The sequence below is a fragment of the Culex quinquefasciatus genome, chromosome 2, assembly GCF_015732765.1.
Source record: "Culex quinquefasciatus strain JHB chromosome 2, VPISU_Cqui_1.0_pri_paternal, whole genome shotgun sequence".
NCBI lineage: Eukaryota > Metazoa > Arthropoda > Insecta > Diptera > Culicidae > Culex > Culex quinquefasciatus.
Genome location: NC_051862.1, coordinates 193,637,440 through 193,657,378, shown reverse-complemented (window position 1 = coordinate 193,657,378; position 19,939 = coordinate 193,637,440). Strand labels below are relative to the sequence as shown.

Sequence of the window (19,939 nt, the reverse complement as noted above, 5' to 3'; positions counted from 1 at the left end):
TGGTACGTTTTTCAAAATCGTACCATGGGATTTGAACACATTGTTCGAGGTTCCCATTTTCATGAACGCTTGTTCACGATTTTGGGAACTCTTTTTTCTCCGTGTAATTCAAATGTCGATATTACACTTTCATTGTGTTGGATAACAATTACTTGATGATATTAAATTTATGCAAATGTTATTTATTTATCTTAAAACCTTTGGTTTCTGTCAGCAAATCAAGAATTTTGCCAAACAAAATCAACTCCCGGGAAATTTCAAAATTCCTCTCTCGATTCCCGGGAAGTTCGAAATGAAGAGAATCGTCACCCTTTAACAACGAACAAAAAAAGTTTAAATCAGTGTTTATCAACCAACAGGCCACCTTATTAAATAAAACATATAGTAATCCACGTTCAAAGATCAAATCTCCACCGTGCTTTGGTCGTGGTCGTCAAAAGCGCGACCTGTTCTCACCACGTAAAAAAGCAGTCCACCACAAAAGCTCGTCAGCCCAGCGTGGCACAGGAAGGGAGGGGAGCAAACAGCGAAAGCTTAAACGATATTGCACAAAACACACATTTCTCCGGCTCATTCCGTCGTAAACGACAATTTGATTACCGTAAAAATTAGCAACGAATAGTCACGAGAATAAAATAAACGAATCAGTTTACACACACAAACTCACACACACACACACACACACACACACATTTTTATTAAGGAAACAACCAAAGGTAGACGCTCGGAGGGAAGAAAGAAAGAGCAAATAAAAACAAGCCGAGGAAAAGAAATTGTCCTCTCGCTAATAAAACTAAACTACATGATAGCGAAAACGCCACGCCGTTAACACAGGTCTAATAAAATATCCTATTTATAGGTTGGTCCGGTAGTAAAAGCCCCGACCCGGTCGTCGTCGGTCCTGGCCGGCCACGAAGCCGGCGGACGAAAGGATTGCCACGCAGGGTGACGATGGACGGGCTAAACGGAAACTTGCCTTGGGTTTGTGAGTGGGTGTGAAAGAAAAGTGTGCTGGTTGGAACTTCCTCCACTTTCCCCTGTCCTTTAACATGGCGGCCAAAGTGTAAACGACTAACCATCGGATCGAACCGGCTCTGGTTTCCGATATGGGTCCCGATTTGGGAGGTACTGTTAATAATATGTTTGGATTTTATATAAAAAAAAAATATATGAGATAAGCATTTAAGCATTTTCTCTTTGTAATTACCACATCCATTCGCATTCATAATTATCAATTTTGTTGTCTTCTCTAATTTTATATTATTATACAATACTAATTTGATTTTACAATCTGCTCAATGAAACAATTTTTTTGTTATAAGATTTTCAATTTTTTTTTTAGAATATAGCTGATTGATTTCATTCGAATTTTAGTATTATTCAAAGTATATCTAACTGAATATAAAAATGCTTTTAAAAAATCATAGGAAAATCAATAATAGGTTTGTTACAGACGACAAATGTTGGATGTTAGATTTTTTTTTAGCTATTCTTGTAATGATTGGTAAGATAGACATTGAAAAAGGTTTGATTTGTTTGTAACAAATTTACAAAAAATATTATTGAAAAATTATTGATTAAAAATTTGGTTAAATCAAGGCCACGGGGTCATTTTTGGGGGTAGTATTTCTTGAGAAATAGCACAAAAATCATTTAATACATATGAAAGTTTGGAACATCCCCTTTCATTTGCGGTGTGAACGAAAATCTTTGGTCGGGAATAATTAAAGTTATCATCATTTGAAGATTTTGAACATATTTCCTATGGGACGAAATTTCGCTTATTTTAATGTTGTTTTGTTCTAAGTCTACGTGGACATGATTTATGGTTCAAATCATTTCAATTCTTATGGAAAATGAGGCAGGAAACATTTTTCTTGAAGCACACAAAACGATTGGAAATAGAAGAAAAAAGTTATGAAGTCTTTATTGGAATTTATAAAATTTACTGATTAAAATTGTGCACCCACTTTCCCAAAAACCGCAATGTTTTTAAATTGAATTTGTGTTTTGATGAATTCTCTTTCGAGAAATGTTTCTGGGCCCATTGAGTAAACAAATCACAACGAAAAAGTGTAATTAGTTGGGTTTATGCTCAACTTTAAGTTATTCTTTTTAATTTTGGGATTTTATCCGAATCAACATATTATGTTGTATTTTGGTTATAAAATGTACCGTTTTCGCTATATTTTCATAGTTTTTTTGTGAGTACATGGTCCACATGATAAATGTTTATCTGATTGAGATCTGCAGTTTAGATAAAATCACAGGGCTTCTATTTCTATGCCTTCTGTTAATTTTTGTATCCATTTCGGCAAATAAAATTGAATTATTTTACTATATTTTCAATTTTTTATGTTATACATTTTGTGTATAGATCAGTCACAAGTTTAAATGTATGCAAATCTACTAAATTGATCTGAAATAACAGAGCTTTGAATGAAAAAAAATTGGCTGCCAAATTTGAAACAAATAAATATACAATAAATTTATTATTTTAATAAACTAAACCACCATTTTTTTAATCTTTTTACATTCCAATATTATCATCAGCCCTCAAAATAAGTTCGAGATATCCGGTAAGTTTTAATGTGACTAATAAAAATGTGAAAAAAATGGAAACGTACATTTGATACCCTAAACACACACAAATTATTGATTCAATTTAAATCTAATATAATTATAAATAACTTAAAAAAAACTCAACCAATTACAATTTTCTGTAGTGATTTGGATGCTCAATGAACCCAGAAACATTTCTTAAAAGAGAATTCTTTAAAACACCAAATTTAATTTAAAAAAATGGGTTTTTGGGTAAGCGGGTGCACAATTTTAACAGTAAATTTCATAAATTCCAATAAAAACTTCATAACTTTTTCCCTTATTTCCAATCATTTTGCGTTCTTCAGGAAATGTTATCTGCATCATTTCTCATAAGAAATTATATGATTTGAACCATCAATCATGTCCACGTGGACTTAGAACAAAACAAGATTGAAATAAGCGAAATTTCGTCCCATAGAAAAAATGTTCAAAACTTTCATATGGGTAATTCTCTACCAACTAACACGAAATCGGGAAAAGTTGACCAGACCCCTCTTCGATTTGGGTAAATTTTGTCCCTGATCACGAATCCGAGGTGCGTTTTTTGATATCTCGTGACGGAGGGGCGGTACGACCCCTTCCATTTTTGAGCATGCGAAAAAAGAGGTGTTTTTTTCAATAATTTGCAGCCTGAAACGGTGATGAGATAGAAATTTGATGTCAAAGAAACTTTTATGTAAAATTAGACGCCCAATTTGATGGCGTACTCAGAATTCCGAAAAAAAGGTATTTAACAATTTTTAAAAACTCTGGCATTTTCCGTTACTCGACAGTAAATTTTTTTGGAACATGCCATTTTAAGGGAAATTTAATGTTCTTTTCGAATCTATAATGACCCGGAAGGGTCATTTTTTCATTTAAAATTTTCATTTTATAATTTAGTGTTTTTTCTAACTTTGTAGAATTAAAACTCAAGATATGTATAATGTACACATGAAGGTAGGTCTACGATAATTGTTTTAGAAAGTTTCAGAGTGTTTCAGAGTGTTTAAGAGAAAATGCCAAAAAACTGTATTTAGACATTATGCACTTCAATCACTATTCCGTAAATAAATAAAGCTCAAAGTTTTTAAGCTTGTTCAATAATTTGAAAATAGTAAAAAAAACTAATATTTTAATAAGTGTCATCAAATTCAATATTATTAAATGAAATAACATTTTTTACGGGTTAATTTCAAATCTGGAATACTCCTGAAGTGTCAATTAATTCAGAATTGATTTTGTCCCATTCCTAGTAAGGAGTGAGGAAGCCATCATAAGTGCATTATGCTCGTGATTAAAGTTGTTTTAGAAATGATTTAATATAAAATAAATGTCAAGTTTGTCAATGGTTTGTTTATATTGAGATAATTTATTGAAGATTTTTATTGTTTATATCATATTATAATACAATTACAATTACAATAATTATTTTATATTTTTTTCAACTGCATTCCATTCAGGGCATTGCAACCAAGTGCAACAGTGTAAACGTGTTAAAATGCTTAACCAAGTTAGCAACCAACACTGCCGGTTTTCCAATACTCAACAGTGGCTAGAAGAGGATGGCAAGGGGGTGCGAAAAACAAGTTTAAAGCAGACGTTGAAAGCTACCATCGTTAGATACTTTAGTAGTGAGTGGTTATATCAAGATTTTGAAATCAATTTCCTAACAGCTGGTGAATATTTTGCGAAAAAAAGTTCGATTGGAACAACCACGATTTCCGTTTGCTAAAACTCCCAGGAGAAAACCATCCGTTTCAACTCACCTGTGGCGGGTAGCGATCGGGCAGGATGTGCAGCGCCTCTCGGTACACGGCCAGCGCTCGCTGGAGTTTGCCCTGGTCGGCGTACAGGTTGCCGAGCTGCAGTAGCGCCCCGATCCGGGCGTTGTCGTGGGCTGCCCGATCGCGCAGTCCCGTGCCGTCCAGCTTGGAGCCCTCGTGCAGGACGGTGGCCGCCTCCTGGCAGCGCCCGAGGGCGATCAGCGACGTGCCCAGGTTGAGGTAGGCCACTGAAAGTAGAAATAGGTGGAAAAAAATGAAGAAAATTAGCCTTATTTGAGTTAATTTCTAGGACGCGAGTGTTACGTCGACGATAAGCGTATTAAGGGCAGGGTGGGCAGGCAGACTCAAGTGGGGCTGACGAGTGGAATTTTTGCTCTTCTTCTCGTTCGGTTTACCGTCGTAAACGATAAGCCTTTTAATCTTCTTGAGGTTTTCCGGGTTTTTCCTCATTTTCAAGTTTTTCTGTGTGTTGGACGTTAGACGTGCGCGCACAGGCTGGAGGAGCTCAAGTATTTTGCAAGAATTTGCCCGCAAGCAAAATGAAAAAAAAGGAGGCCACTTCAACTTGGCTGGAATGAAAATAAGGAATGTTGTCCAGGAGATGCCGTTTTGGAACTATGGGAAGAAGTTAGTCGAATTTTATGTTCCAAGTTTTTTTTAATTTATGAATTTTTGACCATCATTTTTTTGGAAAAAGTCTCCAATTTTTTTTTTAAGTTTTCTCTATTTTCTCAAAATTCTGTATTTTTTTCTTTCCCTAACATCCTACCTCCCCCCTTAAAACCAGACCCAGTTTAGTGCATGTGCGTTGCGACGAAAGAGGTTCTTCCGTAATCCACAGATAATTGGACTGCACTTTATGCCCCTCACGTTGCTGGTTTGTGCTTAAAAAGTTTCCTCCCTTAGCTCTTGCGGACAGGCAGGAGCTGCTGTTGCTACTAACTGTCGACTTGTCAACCAAACCGAGAGGCTCTTAGGTCAGCAGCATCGGGGGGACGACACGAGAACTCTCATAATCGGACAAACGTCTATGGGAGAAGAAGCACTCAGGAGGGGCCTTAGGGGAAAAGAGGACACTAAGTAAACTCGAGCACTTTTTTCTTGCTGTGTTAGTATGTGTGTGTGCGTCTTTTCCCATGTAACATGAAAGATAGACAACAGCATGATGAAGGGTGGGTGAAGGTTGTTGTGGTGGTGGTGCAAGTGGTTACTGACAAGAAAAAATAAAAACCTTTTAACGTGATTTTTATGATGAGCGAAAAGCGCAGCGTAAAAAAAACCACTCACTCTGTGTGATGTCCACGTGACGGGGACTCATTTTCGTTCCCCCCACCCTTAGGGACGTCCATCAACGCAAGGTACACTCGACGACTTGAGTGCGCGTGGAGTTTTTGAAGATTTCTTGGAAAACAGTTTTTAAAAACTTTCAGCCATAAGCTAAACTCGATGTGGAGTGTTTCTATGGTTTGCTAAAACATCCAGTTATCAACTCAACTCAACTCAACTCAACTCAACTCAACTCAACTCAACTCAACTCAACTCAACTCAACTCAACTCAACTCAACTCAACTCAACTCAACTCAACTCAACTCAACTCAACTCAACTCAACTCAACTCAACTCAACTCAACTCAGCTCAACTCAACTCAACTCAGCTCAGCTCAACTCAACTCAAGCTCAGCTCAACTCAACTCAGCTCAACTCAAGCTCAACTCAACTCAGCTCAACTCAGCTCACTCAACTCAAGCTCAACTCAACTCAGCTCAACTCAACTCAAGCTCAACTCAACTCAGCTCAACTCAACTCAGCTCAGCTCAACTCTCAAGCTCAACTCAGCTCAAGCTCAACTCAACTCAGCTCAACTCAGCTCAACTCAGCTCAACCAACTCAACTCAAGCTCAGCTCCAGCTCAGCTCAACTCAACTCAACTCAGCTCAACTCAGCTCAGCTCAGCTCAGCTCAGCTCAAGCTCAGCTCAACTCAGCTCAGCTCAGCTCAGCTCCAGCTCAGCTCAGCTCAACTCCAGCTCAGCTCAACTCAGCTCAGCTCAGCTCAACTCAGCTCAGCTCAACTCAGCTCAACTCAACTCAACTCAGCTCAACTCAGCTCAACTCAGCTCAGCTCAACTCAACTCAACTCAACTCAACTCAACTCAAGCTCAGCTCAGCTCAGCTCAACTCAACTCAGCTCAACTCAACTCAGCTCAGCTCAAGCTCAGCTCAGCTCAGCTCAGCTCAACTCAGCTCAGCTCAAGCTCAGCTCAACTCAGCTCAGCTCAGCTCAGCTCAACTCAACTCAACTCAACTCAACTCAACTCAACTCAACTCAACTCAACTCAACTCAACTCAACTCAACTCAACTCAACTCAACTCAACTCAACTCAACTCAACTCAACTCAACTCAACTCAACTCAACTCAACTCACTCAAAATGTAACAAGTTTAACGTCGACTTTTGTTGTATGCCAAAATACTCTTCTACCCGTTTTCATTACACTACTAAACAGGACAAAAAGTGAGCAGCACCAGTGTTCACCATTTCAAAGAGAAACTCTCACAACAAAAAAGCTTTCCATCTCGACACGTCAAAGAGGTGTAATCATAATTACTATGAAATATGAAACGGGCAAAGTCATTACATCTCGATGAGTACACGTTATGAACGTAAAAGCAACAAAAAAAGTAAGGGAAAGGGGATCCTTTTCAGAGCTTTTCTTCCTTTTTTCATTCATAATTCTTTTGGAGGGAAAATCCTGCACGTCCAATGAAGCCAGAACCAGGACGTTTTTTTATATTCTGGGATGCATGGGGAGACAACTAGGATAAAAGAGAAAGGGGGGGCGAAAATCTCTCATCTTCTGGTGTACAGCCAGGTTCATCCTTATAAAAGTGGTTCAGAAGTAGCAGGATGCATGGAAGCACCCCTGGGTGGGGAAGAAAGAAAGGCCTGTTTTCATTATGAATGTATGACTTGTTAGGTTCCCCACCCCCCCACAGAGTGAAGGGGGGACCAGGTAGAATATTTATGCAAATCATCACCTTCGTCATCATCGTTTTCTTGATTTAATGTTTGAACCATGGCTGCTGGGAACGATGTTGGTACTCGACGGTAAATGTTGCCACTGAAGGAGGCAACGGGATCTCGAGAGATGAGCATGGGAATCTCTGGCCGACATCAAACGAGAGAAAGGGAGAACCCCGTTCTGAAGTGCAAATTGAGTCTGCTGTGCATTAATCTGTTGCCGTAAGGGGGAAGACGATTTTTCCCAGGATTTTCACTCTTTACTGGTTTTTTTATTGCGCCGCCTGACATCTGTAGCAATTGTGTAACAGTTTTTAAGCCCTTGTACAGTTTGTAGTGTGGAGGGCCTTTGTTTACGGCTGGAGGGTTTGACCTAGATTTTCAGGATTGGAATGTATTTTTTTACTTTGATAGTGGTTTATGATGATTTTCCAGCACGGGTCGTATAAAAAGTGCTTGAAACTAGTTGCATAAACCATTTTCTGCAATTCCGAAAAACCCTTAGAATAGAATTTTTCAGTGAAACGGTTGCACGGTTGAGGGTTAAACTTTTCAGCACTCAAATGAGTGCTAAATAAACTATTTAGCACTGTTATATTTTGTGATGATATGTGGATAATTTTGCCATAGCAGAATGATAGGAAAAATTCAAACGTAGCTGAGCCATACAAGATCAAAAAATAATGATTATAAAAAGTCGCAATTACAAAAAAATAAAATTTTTACTTTTGTCTGTGAAGAAAATCAGTAGAATCATTAGAAAAATAAACCAAGTTGTTTCAATCAAAAATTTTGGGAATGTTTATGTGTTTTTTTATATTAGATAAATACTGAAAATTGTCAGGTCAACCGTTTGAAAATATTTAAGTATAGTTAGTAAGCGTTAGTTTTATTAGTTCTCTGCAGGGCTGTGAAGCAGGAGCTGGAGTCGGAGTCGGTAGAGTCGAGTGTTTTCGGGGACCTATAATTGGAGTTAGTGCTGGAGTGAAAAATTGATGATATCCTAGATAGTCAAACTTTTGTTATCCCAAGTAACATTTTTTCCAAGAGTTCTACAAGAGCTCTTCAAGATAGCTACAGCATAGCAGTTTGGACCGCGGTAGGATAAAACTTTCTTCAAGTACTCTTCCAAACTCCTGAAGAAGTTTTGAAGAGAATTTTATCCTACCGCGGTCCAAACTGCTATGCTGTAGCTATCTTGAAAAGCTCTTGTAGAATTCCTGGAAAAAAATGTTACTTGGGATTTCTAGTTTTTATAGACAAATTCTGGTTGCACGGTGTCATCATTAATTATATTTGAGTTCCATATGAACACAACAAACTTATTTCAAATAATTTTAAAATTATTTTGTCATGTTGATTAGTGATGCTGATTAATAACATATGGAAATGTCATGATTTATTACCCAGAAAAAATGTTTCAATAAGCTAAAATTGATTCAAAATTCAAATTTTTCCTTGTTTTTCTTTATCAATAAAATTTAACTAATTTGAAAAAATTTATTCAAATTAATCTTGATTAGCACAGTTTTGAAGTTATAGCCAATTTAAAGTTTATTTTTAAATAAAATTTAAAATGGCTATGACTTAATATTTTTATCACCATCTTCAGAAATTGACAGACAAACCAAAAAAATATTTTTGAAGAGCGGAGATAACAAAAAATGATTTTTAAAGCATTCAAAATAAGCTATTATGTTTTCATAGTTCGATGTTTTGAAGACACAGTTTCAATGTTAAAAATGATTCAAATACAATTTTACAATGTTTTAAACAAACACAGTTTTTTTTAGGCTGGTACAAATATTTTTAAAAGTTTTTATCACCCCCCTTTCAAAATTGGCCCGAAAAATCAGGGGGCAAAAAAAATATTTTTACAATAAACTTCAAAATTTCAATGAAAATTCAAGTGCAACCAGCTGAAATCAAATTAAAATACATTCTTCTGCGTTTTAAATCATTTTTAGCATGTTTGGGTTTATTAAAAAATCTTAAGATTTTTTGAAAATTTTCGATGCAAAATCTTTTTTTTCGATACAATTTTTGTTTTTGTCAGATCTTAGATTTTTTGAAAACTAATGATTGCAAAACAACTGAACAAGTGTAAAATGCATTTTAAAACACATTTTTCATTTAAATGTGTAGACTATGGCTTGTTATTTAAATTTTTATATTTTTTTATTTTTTTGCCCCCTCCTTGACCTCGGCCAGGGCCGAGGGACAAAAACTTTTTTAAATATTTGCATGGGCCTTAAATATTTCCTCAAAATTTAAATATAATTTTTATCTTGTACGCAATTAAAATCGACTAATATTCAGAAACTTTGATAAAAATCATGTTAAAATTGCTGTTTTTCCACAGTTTGGGTTTTTCCAGCTTAAATTTTACATTTTTTTAAAATTTGGATCTTTTACTGAAAGTTAGTTTCTCATAACAACTGGTAATTTACAATTTTAGAAAAAACATATTTTTTGCCAAAAAAAGAAAACGAAAATATTCTTAAACGAAATTATAAAGCATAATTCCAATTTGTAATTAGAAATGATCTATAAAAATGTTTGGCCCGAAAATCCAGAGCGGTTTTTTTTATCTTTGAATTGTCAATGAAATTTGACTTGCATTCACCTTAAAACAGTTTTAAATTCATTTTACTGCGTTGATATTAATTTTTAACCAGTAAACAATACCATTTTTTTCTAATTTTGTTGTACAATACCGTAAAAGTAAATAATGTATTAAATAACACTTTTTTCAATGCACTGTAAAAACCATGACAAGTGATTCAAAATTTCAAGTTTTTTGTTCACAAGTTTCAATTTTGGTAAATTGTAAATTTGTCCTCATTTTTCAAATTAAGATTTGTCGGAAGCTTTTGGTTATTTTCCAATGTAAAAACTTGAAACTCTTTCTTTAAACAATAATAGTATTAATAACAAAATCCTTATTTGTTGAGCAAAATTTAACTTGCACAGTTTGAAACTTCGGACTTAAATTAAAGCTTTTAGTCATTCTCTTGCATTTCAGATTTTTTTTTCATAGTTTAATTTAAAAGAGTTTTCGGGTGAGCAATTTTCAAGCAATTTCATTGTAATTCTTCGATATCACGGTGGGTAAGAAGGGGATTATTATGCAACTTGCATGCACCTCAGAAATTCTTCCTGGAGGTTGTTGGGGGGACTATTCTGAGTCAGAAATATCAACTCCCAAAATATTCTGTCGGTGAAAACTGATTTTATCTCGATTTGAAGTTAAAAAAACCTAATATATCACCTAAAAACTATAAAATACGTCTAAAAACTCGGTCTATCTCTGGACAAAGATGTACATTTTCATCTAGATATCAATTTTTAGTTCACAAATTATATTCCTGACATAGTACACCTTAAATCAATCCATTACTTGAGTCCCAGCGTCATCAGGAGGTGTAAAATAATGTTATTTCTAAAAAAATATTTTCAATTTGCTCTGGTAAATAAACTGTCATGTCTGAATTCAAAAACTAATATTGTAGCATTGTTGCAAACGAAATGAAGAACAATTTTGCAGAAAAAAGTTTGACATTTTATCCATTTACAGTAAATTTATGTCTATTTTAGTGGGAAAATTTCTGCCAATTTTCAAAATTCTTCAATATTTATCACATTCCTGTTATAAACAGCTACTATGATCATACTCAGAAGGATGTAACAAAAATATAATTTGGCGGTCGTTCAGAAGCTGGTTATGGTGGGAATACTGAGCTCAAATTCCAAATATGAGCTTGATTGAACTTAACAGGAGCTGACGTTTTGCATTTGAATTTTTAATGAGATTTAACCCGTGGGTAATTCTCTACCAACTCACACGAAATCGGGAAAAGTTGCCCCGACCCCTCTTCGATTTTCGTGAAACTTTGTCCTAAGGGGTAACTTTTGTCCCTGATCACGAAACCGAGGTCCGTTTTTTGATATCTCGTGACGGAGCGGCGGTACGACCCCTTCCATTTTTGAACATGCGAAAAAAGAGGTGTTTTTCAACAATTTGCAGCCTGAAACGGTGATGAGATAGAAATTTGGTGTCAAAGGGACTTTTATGTAAAATTAGACGCCCAATTCGATGGCGTACTCAGAATTCCGAATAAACGTATTTTTCATCGAAAAAAACACTAAAAAAGTTTTAAAAATTCTCCCATTTTCCGTTACTCGACTGTAAAAAATTTTAGAACATGTCATTTTATGGGAAATTTAATGTACTTTTCGAATCTACATTGTCCCAGAAGGGTCATTTTTCATTTAGAACAAAATTTTTCATTTTAAAATTTCGTGTTTTTCTAACTTTGCAGGGTTATTTTTAGAGTGTAACAATGTTCTACAAAGTTGTAGAGCAGACAATTACAAAATTTTGATATATAGACATAAGGGTTTGCTTATAAACATCACGACTTATCTCGATTTTACGAAATAAAGTTTTGAAAAAGTTACTTTTTGCGTTTCTCTTTGTTTCGTCGTCCGTGTCTGTCGCGGGTGACCATGAATGGCCATGATCGATGACGACCAACTTTTTCAAAACTTTTTTTCGTAAAATCGCGATAACTCGTGATGTTTATAAGCAAACCCCTTATGTCTATTTATCAAAATTTTTGTAATTGTCTGCTCTACAACATTGTTACACTCTAAAAAATAACCCTGCAAAGTTAGAAAAAACACGAAATTTTAAAATGAAAAATTTTGTTCTAAATGAAAAAATGACCCTTCTGGGACAATGTAGATTCGAAAAGTACATTAAATTTCCCATAAAATGACATGTTCTAAAATTTTTACAGTCGAGTAACGGAAAATGGGAGAATTTTAAAACTTTTTAGTGTTTTTCGATGAAAATACGTTTATTCGAATTCTGAGTACGCCATCAAATCGGGCGTCTAATTTTACACAAAAGTCCTTTGACACCAAATTTCTATCTCATCACCGTTTCAGGCTGCAAATTGTTGAAAAACACCTCTTTTTTCACATGTTCAAAAATGGAAGGGGTCGTACCGCCCCTCCGTCACGAGATATCAAAAAACGGACCTCGGATTCGTGATCAGGGACAAAAGTTACCCCTTAGGACAAAGTTTCACGCAAATCGAAGAGGGGTCGGGGCAACTGCTGTGTGAGTTGGCGGAGAATTACCCCCGTAGAAAAGACTTTTTTTCAAAAATGTAGATTTTTAGTCACTTTGGCCACTGAAGCGTTCATTTTCAACATCATTGGCGTGTAGGACAGATCCTTGCAGATGTTTTGGTATATAGAACATTGAATTGAAGCACTCTGGAGCTCTGTACAGGCCTTCAAAATTTTGTTTTTTTTTTTAGAAAAACGTCTCAGCAGAAAAGATAAGCGTCGCGCCATTTCATTTTGTTCAAAACTTCGATAGGTCAAAACATCCGCAAGGATCTGTCCTACACGCCAATGATGTTGAAAATGAACGCTTCAGTGGCCAAAGTGACTAAAAAATCTACATTTTTGAAAAAAGTGTTTTCTACGGGTTAAATCTCATTAAAAATTCAAATGCAAAACGTCAGCTCCTGTTAAATTCAATCAAGCTCATATTTGGAAGTTGAGCTCAGTATTCCCACCGTAACCAGCTTCTGAATGACCGCCAAATTATATTTTTGTTACATCCTTCTGAGTATGATCATAGTAGCTGTTTATAACAGGAATGTGATAAATATTGAAGAATTTTGAAAATTGGCAGAAATTTTCCCACTAAAATAGACATAACTTTACTGTAAATGGATAAAATGTCAAACTTTTTTCTGCAAAATTGTTCTTCATTTCGTTTGCAACAATGCTACAATATTAGTTTTTGAATTCAGACATGACAGTTTATTTACCAGAGCAAATTGAAAATATTTTTTTAGAAAGAACATTATTTTACACCTCCTGATGACGCTGGGACTCAAGTAATGGATTGATTTAAGGTGTACTATGTCAGGAATATAATTTGTGAACTAAAAATTGATATCTAGATGAAAATGTACATCTTTGTCCAGAGATAGACCAAGTTTTTAGACGTATTTTTTTAGTTTTTAAATGATATATTAGGTTTTTTAACTTCAAATCGAGATAAAATCAGTTTTCACCGACAGAATATTTTGGAAGTTGATTTTTCTGACTCAGAATAGTCCCCCCAACAACCTCCAGGAAGAATTTCTGAGGTGCATGCAAGTTGCATAATAATCCCCTTCTTACCCACCGTGCGATTAGAGCCATTAAATTAAATACTTTGAAGCATCCAATATTAAACAATATTTCGTCATTGTTATCCGAGCATTCGTTGGTGAAGGTTGTCTGAATCAACATGACTCGTCGCGTCCCGGCGCAAAACGCCGGCAATATTGCCCTACCTGCGGCTCAAGCAGGCAAAAAAGTGGGAATTTCCAAAAGGAAGGTTGAGGCCTCAACTGATGGCCAAAAACCGGGAATTTCCAAAAGGAAGGTGCTTTTGGAAGTGACATCGAACAGCAAAAAGACGAAAAAGAGCGACGGTACTGTACCGATGGATGAGGAGGAGGAGAACTCTTCGTCGCACGAGGAGCAGCTATTGAAGAACAACAAGTTTGCTGGACTGCCTGACGAGGACCAGGTAGCGGAAGCAAAGGAGAATGAAGTGAAACAGCGAAAGGAGAAACTGCCTCCTTTTTATGTGAGGCAATCAGCAGCAACGATCGACTTTCGTGCGGGGCTGGTTGAACTCATCAAGTCTGGGAAAGTCCAAGGCAACATTCGTCTGTGTCAGGACGGATTTAAGGTGCTGGTGCAATCCAGGCAGCACTATCAACTGGTCAAGGATTACTTGACCGAAAACGAGGCGGAGTACTTTACCCATGATGTCGTCATGGATAAGCCGTTCAAAATCGTCGTCAGAGGTCTGTACGACATGCCAGTGGAGGAATTAGCTGCCGAGCTAAAAGTTTTGAAACTGGATGTGTTGGCCGTGCACAAAATGAGCCGACGCAACAAAGACATCAAGTACCGTGACCAGCTCTACCTGCTGCATTTGGCTAAGGGATCGACGACGCTTCCTGAGCTGAAGGCAATTCGAGCGGTTTTCAACATTATCGTGTCGTGGGAGCGATACCGACCAGTGCATCGTGACGTCACACAATGCTTCAACTGCCTGGGCTTCGGGCACGGAGGTAAGAACTGCCACCTGAAGCGTCGTTGCGCCAAATGTGGTACCGATGCGCACATCACATCCCAGTGCATCCAAGATTCGCTGGTGAAGTGCCTCAACTGCAACGGTGAGCACTCGTCAACCGACCGAAAGTGCCCCAAGAGAGCTGAGTTCGTGAAAATTCGGCAGCAAGCATCGACGAAGAATCAGCCTCAGCGTCGTAGAACTCCTCCAGCCCTGGTGGAGCAAAATTTTCCACCTCTTCAACCGCGACGCCAGGTCCCGAACTTGGCACCGTTGCCGTTGGATCCCAGGAAGAGAGCTGAGATGAATCATCCACGGCCGGGTTCCAGCCAGGAGCCGAGACCGCCACCACCGGGCTTCAGCCAGGAGCCAAGACCAACCCAAGAACCAGCAGTTGAGGAAAATGGTAATGATCTTTACACCTCAACCGAACTCCTCAATATTTTCAAACAGATGTCCGCTGCACTGCGTGGATGCAAAACCAAGACCCAGCAGATTGAAGTGCTGACCTCGTTCGTCATCCAGTATGGATCGTAGGTCCCTCAAGCTGCTGAATTGGAACGCTTGCTCCATTAGGAGGAAGAACTTAGAGCTGGTGGATTTTCTTCGCGAGAAGGAGATCGACGTAGCTGCCATCACGGAAACTCATCTGAAGCCCGGTGAAAAAGTTTATCTGCAAAACTACAAGATCGCGACGCAGCTCGATAGGACCACCTCTGGAGGAGGAGGTGTGCTTGTCGCTGTTCATCGTGATCTCAAGCCACGCCGGCTGCCACACTTCAAGCTGGACATCATCGAGGCCGTTGGGGTGGAAATTCCCACTTCGGTTGGCCCAGTACTCTTCATTGCTGCATACTGCCCACGTCAGGTGAATTCCAGAGATGGTTCAGCAGCAAAACTGAAGAGCGATATCCAGAAGCTGACACGGCGGAGCGCAAAGTACATCATCGCTGGTGACCTCAACGCGAAGCATGAAGTTTGGGGCAACAGCAGGAGGAATCGGAACGGAGTGATTCTGCACAACGATCTGCAAAACGGATACTACAACGTTGTGAGTCCGGATCGTCCAACGAGGGTGGCTCGGTCTGGGAATCACTCAATCATCGACTTCTTCATTACCAATATGGCTGAGAACGTGGCTCATCCTGAGGTGTTTGAAGAGTTGAGTTCTGATCACTATCCGGTGGTTGTGGAGGTTGGAGCTTCCGTTACTCCGCAGCGGCAACCAACCCGGAAAGATTACCACAACGTTGACTGGCAGCAGTTTCAGCAAGTGGTAGACAGCAACATCGACTATGATCAACACCCGGAAACTTCTGCTGATATTGATCGTTCGCTGGAGGTGATCCAGCAGGCTATCAACCAAGCAGAGGCTGCCAACGTTCGGGAGGTTCCTGTTAATTTTAAGGTAACTGATATTGACGTAGATACTAAACACTTGATTAGACTTAGGAATGTTTATAGGAGACAATATCAACGGACTGGGGACTATGACAAAAGATTTCAGTGAACAATTTGAACAAAATCATACAAGACCGACTTGACAATATCAGAAATCAAGAATTTTCAAAACATGTAAGCCAGCTTGGGAATTATTCAAAACCATTTTGGAAACTTTCAAAAGTTCTTAAAAACAAACCAAAGCCTATTCCTCCTCTTATTGTTGAGGATTCTCCTTTGATTACATCCGAGGAAAAGGCAAATGCACTTGGGCTTCATTTTGTTAGTTCACATAATCTTGGCGCTTCCATGACCAGCCGTAAAGAAACATCAGTTGCCAATAGTATTTCAACAATCAATGACTCTACCTTTGAATTTCCTGCAGATTCCCATGTTTCTGGTGAGGAAGTCAAAGTTGCAGTTAAACAAATGAAAAATATGAAAGCTCCAGGCTTTGATAACATTTTAATCTAGTGTTGAAAAAACAGAGTGATCAGTTCTTTCAACATCTAGCCAATATTTTCAATAAATGTTTGCAACTTGGTTACTTCCCCACCAATTGGAAACTGGGCAAAGTCATACCAATTTTGAAGCCTCAAAAGATCCAACATCGCCAACAAGTTATCGTCCCATTAGTCTTTTGAGTAGTCTGTCCAAACTCTTTGAGAAGGTCATCTATTCAAGGCTTTTGGATTTTACCAACGATAATAATATAATTTTGAATGAGCAGTTTGGCTTCCGAAAGGGCATAATACTGCTCATCAGCTTACGAGAGTAACTAAAATCATCAAGCAGAACAAGCTTGAGTCTAAATCAACTGCTATGGCTTTGTTGGATGTTGAGAAGGCTTTTGACAATGTTTGGCATGATGGTTTGATACATAAACTGTATTTATACGGTTTTCCAATGTATCTTATCAAAATTATCCAGCACTATCTTTCGGAGAGATCGTTCAGGGTTTTTCTGAATGGGATTGCTTCTGGATTATTCAACATTGATGCTGGGGTTCCCCAAGGAAGTATTCTTGGCCCACTTCTGTACAATATTTTTACATCTGATTTGCCTACTCTTCCTGGTAATGGTGTGTTGTCACTTTTTGCTGATGACACTGCCGTTATTTATAAGGGTAAAATAACCAGATATTTAGTTGGCCGTCTTCAGAAGGGTCTTGACGTTCTTTCCGAATACTTTGGCGACTGGAAAATTCGCATAAATGCAGCCAAAACTCAAACCATCATTTTTCCACTTTCCAAATCGGCCAGATTTGCCCCAAAGGATGATGTTTTGATAAAATGAATGATGTTTCGATACCCTGGTCAAAGGAAGTTGTCTATTTAGGTCTCATACTTGACTCGAAACTATTGTTTCGGCAGCATGTAGATAAAATATTGAACAAGTGCAGCATTCTCATCAGGTGTTTGTATCCTTTAATTAACAGAAAATCAAAGCTATCTTTGAAAAATAAGCTAGCAGTTTACAAACAAATAATTTACCCCGTTATTGAGTATGCAGTACCTGTTTGGGAGTGTTGCGCTAGAACTCATAAATTGAAGCTCCAGCGTGTCCAAAACAAGGTACTCAAAATGGTTTTGAATGTTCCTGGCTGGACAAGATCAAGTGAGGTTCATGAATTAGCAGAAGTAAAAATGTTGGATCAGAAGATTCAAGAAAAATGTTTGAAATTCAGGGAAAAATGTGCTATATCTGAATACCCCTTGATTCAAGGATTGGTTTAGTTTATGGTAAGATTAAGTTAGTTTTAGGTTAGGTTATGTTTTCTTAAAATTTTTTTTCCTCATTGTACCTAGTGTTACAAAAATGATAAATCATATACTTTTAAAGTTAAGAAAATGAACAGTGTTTTAATCACGAAAAGCAAACTAAAGCTGAAGAGCCACAGCTGACCACTTATTATGTAAACCAAATGTAATTATTATAAGAAAGATTCAATAAAGTATATTTAATTCAAAAAAATTCAAAAAATAAACAATATTTTGTTAGTAAATATATAACGTAATTAAAGTATTCAAGTAATTAATGTAAATTATTATTTTCACCCAATAATTTGAGCAATTATTCGGCAGACTGGTATGTTATAAATGCTTCAGGAAACCCTCGATTATTGGACATTTATTTATTTTCTTAAGTCTAGAAATGGTTGCAATATGTATTATATCAAAATTTTTGTAATTGTCTGCTCTACAACTTTGTACAACATTATTACACTCTAAAAAAACCTGCAAAATTATAAAAAACGCGAAATTTTAAAATGATAAAAATTGTTTTAAATGAAAAAAATACCATTTCAAGTCACATTGAATTTCCCCTCAAAAGTACATTGAATTTCCCATAAAATGACATGTTTCAAAAAAATTTACAGTCGAGATACGGAAAAGGGCAGAGTTTCAAAACTTTTTAAAGTGTTTTTTCGATGAAAAATACGTTTTTTTTTTTCAAATCGCGTACAATTTAAAATAAAAATCAATTTGTCATTTCTATCTCATCACCGTTTTAGACTGCAAATTAGTGAAATACACCTCTTTTCGCATGTATAAATTGATTGATTTGATTACCGTAAACCAGGATGTCTTTGATGGCCGGGGTGATATTGATTGGTTGGAGGTTTTATTGTAGAACGAAAATAACGATTCAAAATAAATATAGTCATACCGAGCTCTGTAGAGAAATGTGCAAAATATCTCAAGAAGTTGTTTTAAGTTCATTTGTTACATTGTTTATAATTAAATAAAACTGATTTCAAAAATGAGTTCAAACATAAAGTATTTTCAGTAGAAAAAAATTATCGTAAAATGTGGAAAATTTTCGTTCTCCTCACAATAGTTTTTTTGATGGAATAAAACAGTATATTTATATTTTTAGCTAGAAAATATTAATAAAAATTGGGCTTATTTAAACTTTTTTTTACCTAACGTATAATTTATACATTTCTGAAATAAATTTTAATTCTATCATTTACAACCGTTTCCGGTATTTGTGTTTGTAATGCACTCAAATGTATAATTTTATTGCCAGAACTTGTTCCAGAGACATATTTTCCACACAAACTGAGTTGAGTAGAGGCAATATAAAACAAAAATAATCTCTATGAATAAAAAGTTGGGTTTCAACTAAAATTTTCTATCATATTTATAATTAGGCAAATAAATTAGTATCAGAGTAGCACTTTGATGAAAAAAGAAGATAGCAAAGATATTGATTTCATGTTTGACCTGTAATATATTGGTGAAAAACTCGCTCCTAAACTCTAATCAGTTCATTCAGCATCAATTTCAAAGTAAGCAAGAAAACCGTTATTTTTTTGAATAGATCATCAAAAAAAGTTGCATTAGAACACTTGACAAAATGTTAAGATTTACTTCCTCAAAATTTTTGGAAAGGACCCTTCTGTCATGGTGCAATTAATCGGACATGTGATTTATTATTATAATAAGCCCGATAAAATACATCGTGTTAACAGATCTGAATACATAGCAAACAAAAAATGTTGTTTTTATCCTAAAATCAAATATTAGGGTTGAAATAAAGTAATTTCAACAAATGTTAAGCATTTTAAATTCAACCAAGCATTCCAGTCTGCTTCATTTGAAGCACATCCCAACCAGAAATGATCATAAACCAGCAGCAGATAAACTGAAACTATTTGCGAAAGTATGTCTGCTCGAACTGCCAGCACAGTATCTGCTGACAGACCACGTTAGTTGTAGCCCACAGAACAAAGCAACTCTCTCGGCACCTTAACATACTGTAGTCGGTAGTACCTTTGAAGAAAAAAAAAAATCCTTCCCACCCTCATCGATATATCTGCCAGCCAGCAAGCTGGAGGGGGGTCGCATGCCGGAACGAATCACTGGAAGCGACAATCGAATTGCTTGTGGAGCTTCCCATCCTGCCTCCCAAACATAGGGGGGGTCCCTTAACCCTTAAAGAGTC

General features: G+C 36.8%; 1 protein-coding gene across 2 annotated transcripts in view; it reads right to left on the bottom strand.

The window, feature by feature from the left end:
* The window catches only part of LOC6045669 (protein O-mannosyl-transferase TMTC2), a 503,026-nt gene that overhangs the window by 39,613 nt on the left and 443,474 nt on the right, over positions 1–19,939 (bottom strand). For both annotated transcript variants that reach the window (XM_038252440.1, XM_038252441.1), the window contains exon 8: positions 4,353–4,597. In XM_038252440.1, coding sequence (XP_038108368.1) covers positions 4,353–4,597 — 245 coding nt within the window. The remainder of the gene's footprint in view (positions 1–4,352; positions 4,598–19,939) is intronic.